We start from the raw sequence: 12,911 nt of genomic DNA, 5'->3' as shown, positions 1-12,911 counted from the left end.
TTCGTATGTGGGGTGGGTTGCCGGCTAATTTCGACCCATTTGCTGATGTAGGTGGGGAGCCACTGCACTCTACATACGCTGACGTGAATCTCCCGGTATTTTGAATGACATGCACTCTTTTCTTTCAAAGAACTGGCTAGTAATAGCATACACCACATGCGAGCAGATTAATAGTTAGGTGGGTTACAACCATGCAATATTTATGAATGATGCAAGATACGGCCGTTTGCATCTAATGGGACACCATTCAAATGTAAATCCAAGCTCGTGTACGAAGTATGGATGTAAAATTATTTCTACTCCGCAATTATGGATAGTGTGCCCTCGCGGCAGGTGTGCAGCCATTCTCGGATAAATTTCCACAACACTCGCTCGAAGCTTCCTTTACTCGATGATTCAGGAAGTGTCCCTAGGGAGAAATTCATGCTACACATGATGCTCATGGCTGTTTCTATGACCATGATAATGAGAGCGACGACCAGACCAGTCGCGTTTTGCGTGGACACTCGGCTCGGGTTGTTGTTGATAGATCTGTAGAGATTAGTGAGTGTAGATATTAGTGAGTGCGTTGAGTGCAACATAGGAGGAAAGATGAGAGAACAGTATAGAGTAGACGAGGGTTATGAGAAAAAGCAGATGATTTTAGAAACTTACCGAAGGCTGACTCGATGATGCTGATATCAATGACGAAACGGCGGCCTTAGAAGATGATATAGAGACTCCGTCACAAAGACCCGATATAAAATGCGGATTGTGTGCCTGGAATACTGGCTCTTCGCGATATAGTTGACATTCCTGGCCAGAACTGGAATACAGCCAGGCGCGACATCCAGATATCCCGTCACATTTCGCAGCACAGGCAAGGTTGTTAGGGACCTCGTAGGAGAAGGTCAAGGGGGCATGGCTGAACAACGATATTGTGTTGTGTTGCATTGATTCTTTGCAACTCAAAGAGGACCCAGCCGTCAATGCTGCTGTCACCTTGAGGGCAAGAAGGGCACTCACGGCCCAAAGACAAAACATCACGTTGATAGGTAGAAGTCCTAAGTTCCCACCTTCAGCGACAAGATGTATACAACATATGTGGTAAAAAGGATTCGAGACACAGCACGGAGTTTAAGTGGTGCCGAGCACGGAGTAGTCGGAAATTAAAACAAGGTACTGGCGAAGCTATACTAGCGCTGGTGTCTTCGGTTAGCCTCTTAGTTGCCTCGATTGGTCCAAGCGCTCCAAACGATGAGAACCTCTCACGGTGAAACCCGAGGGCCTACTGGAAGAAATAGACATATATTAATTCTAAGATGCCATATTTGAGCAGGGAAAAATGATAAACTAGGAGTACTCCGTACCTGGAGTCGCGATACCCTGCCGTGCCAGTTCGAGAAGGGACGCTAATGCATATCAATATATTAGCCTATCTGGGGGTAGCTTGTTGGTATTAACAATGATAATGATGAATCAATCACCAGTGTGTGATTCATGATCTTTTTTGTAATTAATTAGTTGTATGCATTTGAAAGGATACCATTGTTATTACCGGTGGCGTATGTCCATTAGCGTGCATTCTCGCCCGAGCTAGCACAAGGTAGGTTCTGTGGCCTCCCAGGGTCTAGAGCAAATAAAATATTTGATAAGAGATATTAAGGAGACTCGTAACCAGCACCAGCAGTCGCTTCCGTCGCATCCCCGGCCGCCCCTTCAGTGTAAGGAAGAAAGAGTACCACATGGTGCCCCACACACTCCTCAATGGCCTTTCGCGCACGCTCGTGATGATCGTGGAACTCTTCACGTAAGCGCCGCGCCTCAACTGCGGACATAGGCCACCAGTCTGCCTGTTCCATGACGGAAAGTACCAACTCCCCGGGCAAGCGGTTATCCAAATTCGCTGCCCGCCGCGCTGCAGCAGCCCACCAGTCATGCTGCTGTGGAGGTACATTGCGTGTGGAGCACACGCGATAATGTGGGTCCACTAGACGAAGCTTGACGAGGGTCATATTTCCGGGCTGACTGGGATCTCTTAAGCGAAATGACTCTTGCTTCGACCGATAAGTATTAGGCCAGCTCAGAAGATGGCCCTCTGTAATCCGAACTGACCCGAAGGTATGTAGTGCCCGAGGAGGCCTCTCCTCAAATATTTCCCAGTGATCCACATCTAGGACAGTCGATAGCGCCTCCGGGACCTTGCACTCGAGCTCACCCGCGTGGACTTTATCCTCATGCTCGAACGCCACGCGGGCCTGGGTTACATTCTTGGCTTCCACCACGTATAGGCTGGTGGCCACAATATGGTCATTGCGCAGCCCCTCGGTGTGGAAATGAGTATCCCCGGAATACACGGGATTCTCCGGCGTTAGTTCGATGCGGGTAATCTCCACGACGACCTGGAGACCATCCTGCTGAAAGTTCTGCTCCAGTCGTACGGGAATATGATCATGGTGGAGTGGATCCGGGAACTGCCCAACACGCTGCGGGCTTATCGCGCGTCCTGTAAATTGACCCTGTCTCCATTGTTCATACGAAAATGAGGCGCCGGGCTCGGGATGGTCGAACCAGGCTCTGCGCCTCCGTTTAGATTTGAGGGCACGATGCACATCTCTTGGACAGTCCCACTGCTCTGGTGTGACATCGTGTAATAGAATTTGATGCTTGCTAGAATATGCCTGTTTCCATCTCGGTGGCTCAGGACCTGTGATGTACTCGCGAGCGACGTTACACAGCTCCTGCCACTCTTCATAGGTATCACGTAGCCCAGACCAGGTGAGCACTGGGAACACCTCGTGAAAAATCTTGTCATATTCCATGTTGTTGTGAACCTGACAACCATATGTCAAGATGCGTGGCGGATGGCGGCCACGAGTATTGCCGTAGAAGAGAATCTCGTTCCAGGAAGAAACTGAGCCTGCGATTAGGCTCTCAAGCTGTCTGTACAGCTCCGTATTGTAGTCTGGGTGGAGATTATTCACATATGACGTAATCCGAACATCGGGGGTGCTGTTGGGCATTTCAGAACTCGCGGGACTGAACTGCACTTCGCAGGGAAGCCATTGGAAGCGATTCGACCAACAGCTCTCCTGCCCTCCATATCCAGGAGTGCGGGATAAATGACCCTCGGGCCATATTCTTTGGTCGAGAGGATCAATCGGCAGCTCTTTGGCGACTTTCCCAGCTAGTTCCCATAAATTACCCAGGGAAACATGTCCACCCTGGACTAATACTTGGGAGCGGTCGTACACTAGCGGAAATAGAGACGGATCCACAATGGGGGAATCATGGCTTCCTTGTGACCCTAGTCGGGCCACCCCCTTTTGGATTTCCTCCGGGAAGACGATCATTGACAAATCGGCCTGACACACGGCTGAGGAGCTATCAAAAACCAAGAGATGACCCGTTGCCTGCCATGTCTCCGCTTTGTCGTGTAATTCCGCGAGGCACCAATTCCATGTGGCGGTACTGATAAGACACCCTTCAGTTCCTTCGGTGGCGTCCCGGTACCACTGCGCAATCTTGGTTTCATCCGAGTCCAGTATCGCGCGATCCCACCCAGGATGCTCTGTGATACGTTGCATGAGTCGGAGCATAGCCATCTCTCGCTTGGTCAACCGAGGCGAGTGGCGATATCCAACCAGCCCATGAGCAAAGCAGGCCTCCGGGGGAAGTTCAAAAGTCAGGGGGATTGAGCCAAATCCAGGGACTTGAAGCAGACCATGGCCAGCGTTAGTAAGGGTCGTCATGCTATAATAGTTGTGTTGGAGTGCCTAGATCTCTTCCAAAGGATCGGTGGGAAGTGAGGTTAGGTGAGGAGATATAGAGCGAATGACATAAAAGGCAGGGAGAAATGAAGGGAGTTGTAATGTGGAAAATGACACGACCTAGCAGACCTGCTAGTTAGGTTCTGACCTGATCCCGTAGGTATCCACCCAAACACTAGTTACTCCGTAATCTCCACAAAATCCATCTTTTGGATGTGCAACGTAAGTTAACACTATAACGACATATGTGCCATGTAGATTAGCCCTATCAACGTGGCTACATTTCCTTAATCAGGCCTTCAGCTCCGTGTCTTGCAATAACAATGACGACCAATCTAGTTACATTCACATCCCCAAAAAGATCCGGTAGTTACTCAAGGGCCTTGCAGGCGGCCAAGCTGCCCAGAGAGTCGGACTGCGTGCGAATACTCTGCACGATGCGGAGATGTTTCCGGAGCTCAGCGTCAACATCCTCATCCCGACTCATGGTTCTAGAAAAATCCACGAAGCCCGCTAACACACGTTGAAATTCTTTGCCTGATTTTATTGCACTTGCCTCCGCAGTTGCTCGCCAATCAATGTCCTGAAATGTGACCCCGCCTTCCAAGACCACCTGCTTCTCCACAATCACCAGATCCTCCCTCCCCCAGTCCTTCTGCACGGCTGCCCTTTTAGACGCTAGCGTATCCTGCTCACGCTCGCCCTGGGCATACAGCAATGCCTTCTTGGCCTGACCCAAAATCCCCCCTTGAAGAACATTAGGGTGGTTGTTGCGCGCGTCGTTGAGAATTTTGGTGGCTTTGAGAAGAACCTGGCTGTGAAAAACCGGTCCACCAAACATGGCGTAGTCGTTGTACCTATTGAAGCCTTTTTTGGCCATCGTATCGGCGAGTTCTTCTAGGTCGCCAGGGCGAGTGGTAGCGCCTATCGTGCCACCATCCCCTAACTTTGCGGCATCAAACCTGGTTTCAATGCTGTCGATGAACTCCCACACGGTGCAAACAGTGCCCTTACTGGGGTGGCACCCGGTGCCGAGAGTTCGGCTGTCTCCATTGATTCCCAAGTCGGCCAGATAACCATAATAGAGATATATGGCTTCATAACAGTGCGCGAGTATGGACCCGCCGACCACCGCAACAACGGTGCGCGAAAACAAGGTCAGGATTCCGAGAAATATCACTATGCTCTTCATTTTAGTCTGATTCAAACAGAATGGTTATATAGAGAATGGTCGATGCTTGTGGGTCAGGAAGGACAGGCAAAATGTTAAGAATTTCACAGCAGTAGAGAAGAAGATTCACTAAATTCAGGGATTCACGACTATATTATCTCGCAATCTAGTCCAGTAGAGGCATATCAATAGCTCCTGTAAGCGCGTCCTACTCGAACCAGGATAGTATATGCCCTAGAGACAATTCGAGCTGGTACGTGTCGGAAATTAATACCTCTATTTGGATAAGTACTACCTCACTAGCCTGGCACGGAGATTGCTAGATTGAAGTCGAGGTATTAGTGTCAATTTCCTATCTTTTGTCTTTAATTATTTTTTTCTCTCGGCTACATCCCCTCTGGGTATGCACGCTGGTCAACTCCCCTGTCAAGTGGAAACCATGGGCCAAAGCCCTTCGGACGATTAACTTCTTTTCTTTCATTTTGATCCTTTTATTGCTTCTTGACCGGTGTTCGCTGTTCTTGTCTTTCTTTTCACTCCCTTTTCTTCTTTTCTGTCCTACTTATATAACTCGTTCCTGGGTTCATTCCTTGTTTCCTCCAGTTCCACTCTCTTTATTTGAGTTACAATGAAGTTTCTTGGGAGTCTGGTTGCTGCAACATGCTACCTGGCTTGCCAAGTCCAGACAAGGGCAGTGTTTGCTCATTTTATGGTTCGTGATGTTTCTTCAGTCCGGCATTGATGGCTCTTTACGAGAAACCTAGCTGATTATAGTAGGTCTCCAATACGGCTGGATATAAAGTGGCAGATTGGGAGGACCATATGTCCGAGGCCATCCATGCGCATATTGATGCGTTCGCCCTCAACATTGCCAATGATGAGAGCACTACCGAGGCTTCCCTGGGTAATGCTTTCCTGGCGGCCCAGAATATCGGGTTCCGACTGTTCTTTTCGTTTGACTACGCCGGGAATGGCCCCTGGGACAAGGAGAAAGTGATCGAACTTCTCAATGCCTACGCCGGCACCTCGCTGACCTACTGGCATCACAACGACCAACCCCTATGCTCCACATTTGAAGGACCAGGCAATGCTGCCGACTGGGCAGACATTAAGAAGGAGACAAACTGCTTTTTTGTGCCAGATTGGTCATCCTTAGGAGCTAAGGTTGCGATGGAGCAAGCCGATGGAGTGGCGGATGGTCTCTTCAACTGGGCTGCCTGGCCATATGGACCATCGGACATGGATACCTATACGGATGCCTCCTACCAGCAGTTCCTAGGAGGTAAGCCGTATATGATGCCCGTTTCACCTTGGTTCTTTACCAATATGCCGGGATATGATAAAAATTGGATGTGGCGCGGGGACGACCTCTGGTATGATCGATGGCAGCAGGTTATGTATCTGGCGCCGGAATTTGTGGAGATCATTTCCTGGAACGATTATGGCGAGTCCCATTATATTGGGCCGGGTTACGACAGCCATAACGAACTAGCCAATGCCACCTACGTGGCATTCGGCGACGGATACGGAGATTCGCCCTTCAACTACGCCCTAGCCTATGATCATAGCGGCTGGCGAGCCTTTCTCCCCTTCCTCATTGACAATTATAAAAATAACGTCACTACAATTACGGAGGAAGGCCTATCGGCATGGTATCGGCTCAATGCGGCCGGAGCTTGTGCGTCCGATGGTGGCACGACCGGGAATACAGTGAGCCAGCTACAGCTAGAATATAAGGTAAAGAATATCGTTCAGGATAAGATCTTCTACTCTGCGCTGTTAGGTTCCCCAGGCGACGTTACCGTCACGATAGATGGTGTGGACCTAGGCGCTACTTGGACTCATACCCCTAGCGGCAACGCGGGCATCTATCACGGTAGTGTAGCTTTCACAGGCCACTCCGGGGGTGTGGAGATCACAATCACTCGTGCTGGAAGCACCCTAGTCTCCCTCGATGGAGAATCAATCTCTAGTGGGTGTTATAACACCCTAGGCGTCGAAAACTGGAACGCTTGGGTCGGTAGTAAGATGGCTGGAAACTCGATATCTGTCAAGTCTCCCTCGCTGGCCAATCAGGTCTGCATTCAGGGCTGGGGCAAAGGTAACTTTGCCGGGTTGTGTGAGTTCACCTGCAGCCTAGGGTACTGTCCTATAGGCGCCTGCGTGTGTTCGAAGATGGGACCCCGGGCTAAGATGCCTATAGCCACAGGCATTCAAGGATATCCCACTTCGGGCGAGAGCGCTAGCTATAGCGGTCTATGTTCCTTTGCTTGTAATTACGGCAATTGCATTGCGGGTGTGTGTGGCACTGTTGAGGTACCGCTTACCGTGCCCACGGTGTCACCTTTCGTCGCGGATACCTGCACGGCCGGCTCCGGGTCGGGCGCCTTAGCCGGCCTGTGTAGCTACGCGTGCAATGTGGGATATTGCCCTATCCACAACTGCACCTGCACAGCCACGGGTCCCTTGAACGTCCCCCCAGCCGCCAACACTAGTATCACTGGCCTTTCCACCGTCGGTGGCGACAGTGGACTCTGCAATTTTGCCTGCACACGGGGCTACTGCCCCAGTCCCACTTGTGTTGACAATACAGATATTCCGGCCGGCTGTGCGAATGAAGATGGGTCGGACCCCGCGTGCGCCGAGCCCGAGGTCTGCGACTTCACCAAGACTTTCCCCACGCTGGATATGCTGGAGGCCACGATGGATGCGCTGGAGATCGTGATGCACAACCTGGATCCCGCATGCGTGGACTTCTACACGCTGGATGGGCTGGAAACTGTGCTCCAGCAGACCCTGACCAACTACACGGGAATAACAAGCAGCTATGACAAGAAATTTGACGAATATATCGAATATATTAGAGAGGTCATTCCCGACCAGCTAGACGCGTTCATGCGTTCCGAGGCGCCTTATGGCCCGGGGAACCAGTTCTTCCAGTGCACCTATAACCATATTGGCCGGAATAGTACCACGAGTTCATGCCCCGGGGATATTGGTACTAAATCGGGCTCCTACACGGTCTACTACGAGCTGATGGATGAGAAAGGGTTCTACGATAGCCTGTCCGCTGACTATGGCATCGACCGGTCATGGGTGCAGTTCGGGGAGCGCAATTTCGACGAGACGTGTTCGCCCGTCATGGATAAGACGGGCTGCGTGGCGGTCCACGCCGAGTATATGGGATATCCCGTCGAGGCACCTACTAGCGCCATTACTGTGACCAACCCCAAAGATATTATGACCAAGGCCTTGCCAAACATACAGAACCTCACAGCCACTATCTCTGTGGCGAAGATCGAGCTGGCACTAGGGTCATGGCTCGGCGGCACGGACGATCTCGTGCAATCGCTGTCCATGGCGGTCTTCATGCTGAGCCAGGCTGTGACCAGCATGCAAGAAGTGGTTGAGGTCGCCGACTCGTACGAGGCGACCCAGAAGAAGAAGATGATCAACGACATTCTGATGGGGGTGCTCCTGGTTGTGCCGTTTTTGGGCGAGTTGGACCTCGTTGCAGACGCCTTCGTCGGGCTGTCGCGGATTATTACGCTGCTTGGCGATGCCGCGGTGGGTGCCACCGCAATTTATGCCATTGTTGAAGACCCCAAGATGGCCCCGCTCACTATTATGGAAACACTCCTATTTAGTAGTATGCGTAATCCAGATGAGTTCTCAGCCATGGGCACAGCTCGGAGGGGCATGAGCAAGGATGATATCAAGAGCCTGGGCTCAGGGATCGCAGGCCTAGACAATCAATTCCAGCGTATTGTTGCGGGATGTCTAGCCAAGTAATCATTAGTGAGACTTCGATATTTTGCCTATCATGTTTATGCTTTACCTCTGTAAACTACATCCATAATTTTCCATGTTTCCTGCTTTGTGCATTTCAAAGACAAAAAAACAAAACAAAAAAAAAAAAAAAACATAACCACTTACTTCTTAATCAGGTACTTAGTAGGTTCCCTGATGATATAGTAATGGTATATATACAATCACTTTTGTTGGATGATTACAATCCCTGCTGTTTGTATGAATGGTTTCTAGTCTGATTTCAGAGTGAGCGATCATCTCTGTTGTTTGCTATCAAGCCTTCTTCCTTCTCCATATATCTCTCTCTTGCTCCGTATCCTCAACCTTTTCACAATCAACTTCCACAAATCAATATATAAGCAAGACATTGAACCCAACAAACGTGATATCCCTCGCCTCTTGACTAGGCTTGCGGCAACACAAAAGACTGACTAGCACTCTTTCCAGCTGGATGACTTCCATTCCTTAATATAGTGGCACTTGGCTAGGGATTTATGACCCATGCGGCCGATTGAGCATCAGTTTTACTCAAGTCGGCAGTGGTATTATCTTTCTATGTTAGGCTGTACACCCTTTTGGGGGCACAAAGCTAATAATGGTACGAAGGAATTCCCGAGTGACACAAATAAAAAGACAATGCCCTCGATGCGCCGTTGGAACCACGTGGAAAAAAATGTCACATTATGCTTTATGGACTCTGCAGATGATATAATTTTGGGTGGAGGAAGAGGGTGAGCAAGAACTTATCGACGACGCGTTTCCAACGCGAATTCGGCACAAGATGAGGAATTAGAAAAGCACCGAATGATTTATAGCAAAGGAGAAACTAAGCAGCAATACATCTGAGCTCTGGGCAATGGCCAGCTCGTCGGCCTGAGCAGTTGTGAGATCAATCGAATCTACCAACTGTGTTCTCGTACAAAGATCCTGAAATGTACCCAGGAGGCTTTGCTCTGCCACATGTCCACGATGCCTCTTGCGTCGTGAAAATCACTCAATATTTATATCAGATTGTTGACTTCGCTATATAACAACCATCAAGAGTCCGAGTATTTAGTATAGGTTGACTAGTGGGATACGGGCAACATACAGTTATCATCTCATTCACTGGCAATAACCTCGGGATCCATCTAAAAAGACATCTAAAAAGAACAGCCAGAAAAGACATCGGTGTGTTACCTTACATAAATCCTAATATTATCTTGAGCCAGATAAATTAGACGATCAAAGTCCTACAACGTCAAGGACAGAGGCCGCATACGCGGCCGACTGCTCCGCTTTATAATCAACGCGAAAGATCAGAAGATGGGGAGAGAGATCTCCTGCGGAGGCCGGCGAAGACCTTGTTGATCAATCACACTCGCAATCTCGCGGATATAGTGGCAGACTATTTCAACATCGTTGCTCATCCGTGCCCACAAATAGAAGTTGTCGCACGATTGGAAAATTGTTGTCCAGCTTTCTACATCCTCCATTATCGGCTTTCCTGGTCCGAGGACATAGCACCGCGCAGCAGTCTAACCCTCTGAGTCAGATCCCTCCCAGTCTCCTTCGTATTCGGGGGAGTTCGGGTTCGTAGTCCAACCTTGGGGAACGGTGAACTGATAGGTGATATTAGTGTGTGCGAATAGCAAGGTATGACATGTTACTCACAGTTGGCAAAGGTATGATGATTGTTATGACAGTTGTAGAGACAAAGGTTACTGGAGGATGACTCGAAAAGGTTCTAAGTTTTCGCTCAGTTGAATGCCCAGGTGAATACTACCTATGCAGTTAATTATGTCCCGTAGTCCTATTCGGGATCGGATTACAGTTAAGCAGATAAATTACTAGTCATGCACCTAATCCATGGATGGTGGTGAAGAGTCATTTGAAAAGCACTTCGTCATACATACAAAGAGAGCTGGCTCTCACCGCCTACCACATCGGGTTGAGTGAATAGCTCCAAACTTGGGTGGCGCGGACTTCATCACTCAAACGCGCTTGTCACCACATCCACCATTCTGTCTTTCGATAAATTCAGTTGCGCATCGACGGTCGCATTTGCTACACCATCACTTCCTCTGAATTCTGACCGTCCTCGAGCCATCCTGCACCCAATATGGCGCAGGTCAAGCAAGACCCGGATCGCCCGTACTTCAAGCAAGACCCTGACAGCAAGGATATCGTCCTTGGGGACATCGACGAAGAAGATCTGTACGAAGATGCTGGAGATCTAGACTTCACGCAAGCAGGTCAGAATGTGTGGCTCTCCCGTCTGCCCCGGTCGCTGTGGGAGCACTGGGCCCATCTGGACGATGACGAAGAGATTGAGCTTGGTACCATGAGAGTGGAGGGGACACCGAATGACATCAAGAGGGTAAGTGGAAAGACATGCGCATGTAGCGTGCCTGGCAGATTCTGACATCCGTCTGTTTCTCAGGTCAGTTTGCGCCTACATGATCGCCCAGATAATCGGGAAATTCCTAAGGACTACACACTCCAGCGTCAGACGGTCGACCCATCAGGCACTGGATCACACCTCACCCACAATACGTATCTTTTTACCGAGAAAGATATCCCCGGCGTCGAAAACCGCATGGCTACATTTGGCGAAACGCGCTCGGTTCTGTACGAAGCTCAGAAACGTGAAGCGAAGCGGCGGGAACAGGGCAAAAGATGGGAGCCTTATGTGCGAAAGACGATACCAAGTATGTTCCATTGCAGACATGGCGAGTTCTATTTGCTCACAATTCTTAGAACACACTGCCCTCGCCGGCGCGGTCAGTGAAGAATTCAATTGCCTTCCCGTGGAGAATGAAGAATTCCGACGGATCTCCGAGAAGCGAGCGCTGGAAGCTCTGAAACCCCGAAAGGAAACTGTCTTCATTGATAAGATTCCCGGGAAGATCATCCAGGCCCGCCATGCTCTTCCCACCGAACGGGGTCAATTTGTGGTATGTCTTTTGCATTTCTGTTTCCTTTTTGAGGCTAAATTACTCACTTCGTCCGCAGCAAGCCACACGACCTTCCAAAGGAAAAGCCCAAGAGAACAAGTCCACCCGCATGCCGCAAAACGAGCTTCTGGATCTTATCTTCCAGTGCTTCCGCGAATTCAAATACTGGCCCTTTAAGACACTCAAGGCCCGATTGGCACAGCCAGAGGCCTATCTCAAGCAGACTTTGGAGATGGTTGCACACCTTGTCAAAGCTGGTGACTTCGCTATGACTTGGGAACTGAAGCCCGAGGCAACCCACAGTCAGTACTCGAATGCGATGGACAATGCAAAGGCAGAGTTGCCACCAGGGGCCGACGATCCTTTCGAATCAGAGGATGATCCAGCTTCTGGAATGGACCAGGACGACGTTCAATTCGAGAACGTTTAAACAAATAAAAACAAATAACGGCTTCGATATGTTGCATAAGCAGGGTCCTGGCGTTAAGGCTTTCAAGGAAAGGCCTGGAGTCTGGTTTCAATTCGGAAAATAGTCATAGAATGGAATGAACGGATGAGTTACATACAATCTTGGACTCAACGCCAAACAATAGTCCCTTCAATTGGTATATTTGAAGCTTATAACTCTGTAGGATTCGCAGTGATCACTGTTTAGGAATTTCCTTGGCCTAGTCAAAAGCTGGTTTCATCAGAATTGTAGACATTTCTTGTTCAGTATTGGCTTAAGCACGTCGAACCGGCGATTCATGAGCCCCATATTGTTGGCCTGGAAGCGGCTTTTACCAACAGGCTTCGTTGTGAGCTTTAGATCGTCTGATAGATGTGTGATAAAGCAGTATCTCTATATATTGCGAACTATATCGGCAGCGTGTCCGCTTCCATGGTGATGATTTTCAGCAAGAATTTAGTTTGCACATTCCTTGCTCATCGCTGGTGTAGGCCCCAATTGTATATTGACAAGCCTTTCAATCCATTATGACAATAATTAACTCTTCTCAACCCTGAAGTACATTTTATGTACTTGTACGCGAGATACGGAGTATGCCGTTGGTGATTGTTGAGTCGGGGGTGGAGCTGCTCTTCAGTGAGATTAAAATTAGGTACTAATGCTGAAGCAAGTCTTTCTTTGGCCTCATATAACTGCACAGGCCTCGAAGAGGCGTTTTTCTGTCCCAGCCTACTGCGTACTGTTTGGCCTGATGGTTGGTGACGTCCTCGTCCACCTGAGCACGGACCGCTTCGCCA

At 49.5% G+C, this 12,911-nt stretch overlaps 5 protein-coding genes across 5 annotated transcripts; 2 read left to right on the top strand and 3 right to left on the bottom strand.

The window, feature by feature from the left end:
* Positions 1–252: 252 nt before the first annotated feature.
* N7471_009231 (uncharacterized protein) lies at positions 253–1,065 on the bottom strand. The gene is made up of 2 exons (XM_057281950.1): positions 655–1,065; positions 253–531 (listed from the first exon to the last, which is right to left on the bottom strand). The coding sequence occupies exons 1-2, from the start codon at positions 1,021–1,023 to the stop codon at positions 427–429; spliced, it is 474 nt and encodes a 157-aa protein (XP_057132833.1). The 5' UTR covers positions 1,024–1,065; the 3' UTR covers positions 253–426.
* A 575-nt stretch (positions 1,066–1,640) lies between these two features.
* On the bottom strand, positions 1,641–3,731 carry N7471_009230 (DUF4246 domain-containing protein; the record flags this gene model as incomplete). Its single annotated transcript, XM_057281949.1, has 1 exon — positions 1,641–3,731. The coding sequence occupies one exon, from the start codon at positions 3,729–3,731 to the stop codon at positions 1,641–1,643; it is 2,091 nt and encodes a 696-aa protein (XP_057132832.1).
* A 388-nt stretch (positions 3,732–4,119) lies between these two features.
* N7471_009229 (uncharacterized protein) lies at positions 4,120–4,941 on the bottom strand (the record flags this gene model as incomplete). The annotated part of the gene is made up of 1 exon (XM_057281948.1): positions 4,120–4,941. The coding sequence occupies one exon, from the start codon at positions 4,939–4,941 to the stop codon at positions 4,120–4,122; it is 822 nt and encodes a 273-aa protein (XP_057132831.1).
* A 607-nt stretch (positions 4,942–5,548) lies between these two features.
* N7471_009228 (glycoside hydrolase family 71 protein) lies at positions 5,549–8,712 on the top strand (the record flags this gene model as incomplete). The annotated part of the gene is made up of 2 exons (XM_057281947.1): positions 5,549–5,632; positions 5,698–8,712. 2 exons carry the CDS (start codon positions 5,549–5,551, stop codon positions 8,710–8,712), a joined length of 3,099 nt encoding a protein of 1,032 aa, XP_057132830.1.
* A 2,119-nt stretch (positions 8,713–10,831) lies between these two features.
* On the top strand, positions 10,832–12,096 carry N7471_009227 (transcription factor IIF subunit TFG2; the record flags this gene model as incomplete). Its single annotated transcript, XM_057281946.1, has 4 exons — positions 10,832–11,089; positions 11,153–11,420; positions 11,470–11,666; positions 11,725–12,096. The coding sequence occupies 4 exons, from the start codon at positions 10,832–10,834 to the stop codon at positions 12,094–12,096; spliced, it is 1,095 nt and encodes a 364-aa protein (XP_057132829.1).
* Between the last annotated feature and the right edge of the window lie 815 nt (positions 12,097–12,911).

This window comes from Penicillium samsonianum (genome assembly GCF_028829775.1).
Source record: "Penicillium samsonianum strain IBT 33392 chromosome Unknown utg000005l_segment0_segment0, whole genome shotgun sequence".
NCBI classification, from domain to species: Eukaryota; Fungi; Ascomycota; class Eurotiomycetes; order Eurotiales; family Aspergillaceae; genus Penicillium; species Penicillium samsonianum.
Note: the sequence above shows the minus strand (reverse complement) of the source record. Positions and strands in the feature narration are given on the sequence as shown.

Bases quoted from the DNA above. Each gene is read 5' to 3' on its own strand.
- N7471_009231 (XM_057281950.1), bottom strand. From the start codon at position 1,023: ATGTTTTGTCTTTGGGCCGTGAGTGCCCTTCTTGCCCTCAAGGTGACA. The intron at 532-654 runs GTAAGTTTCTAA...TAATCTCTACAG, and splicing joins CATCATCGAGTCAGCCTTCG to ATCTATCAACAACAACCCGA.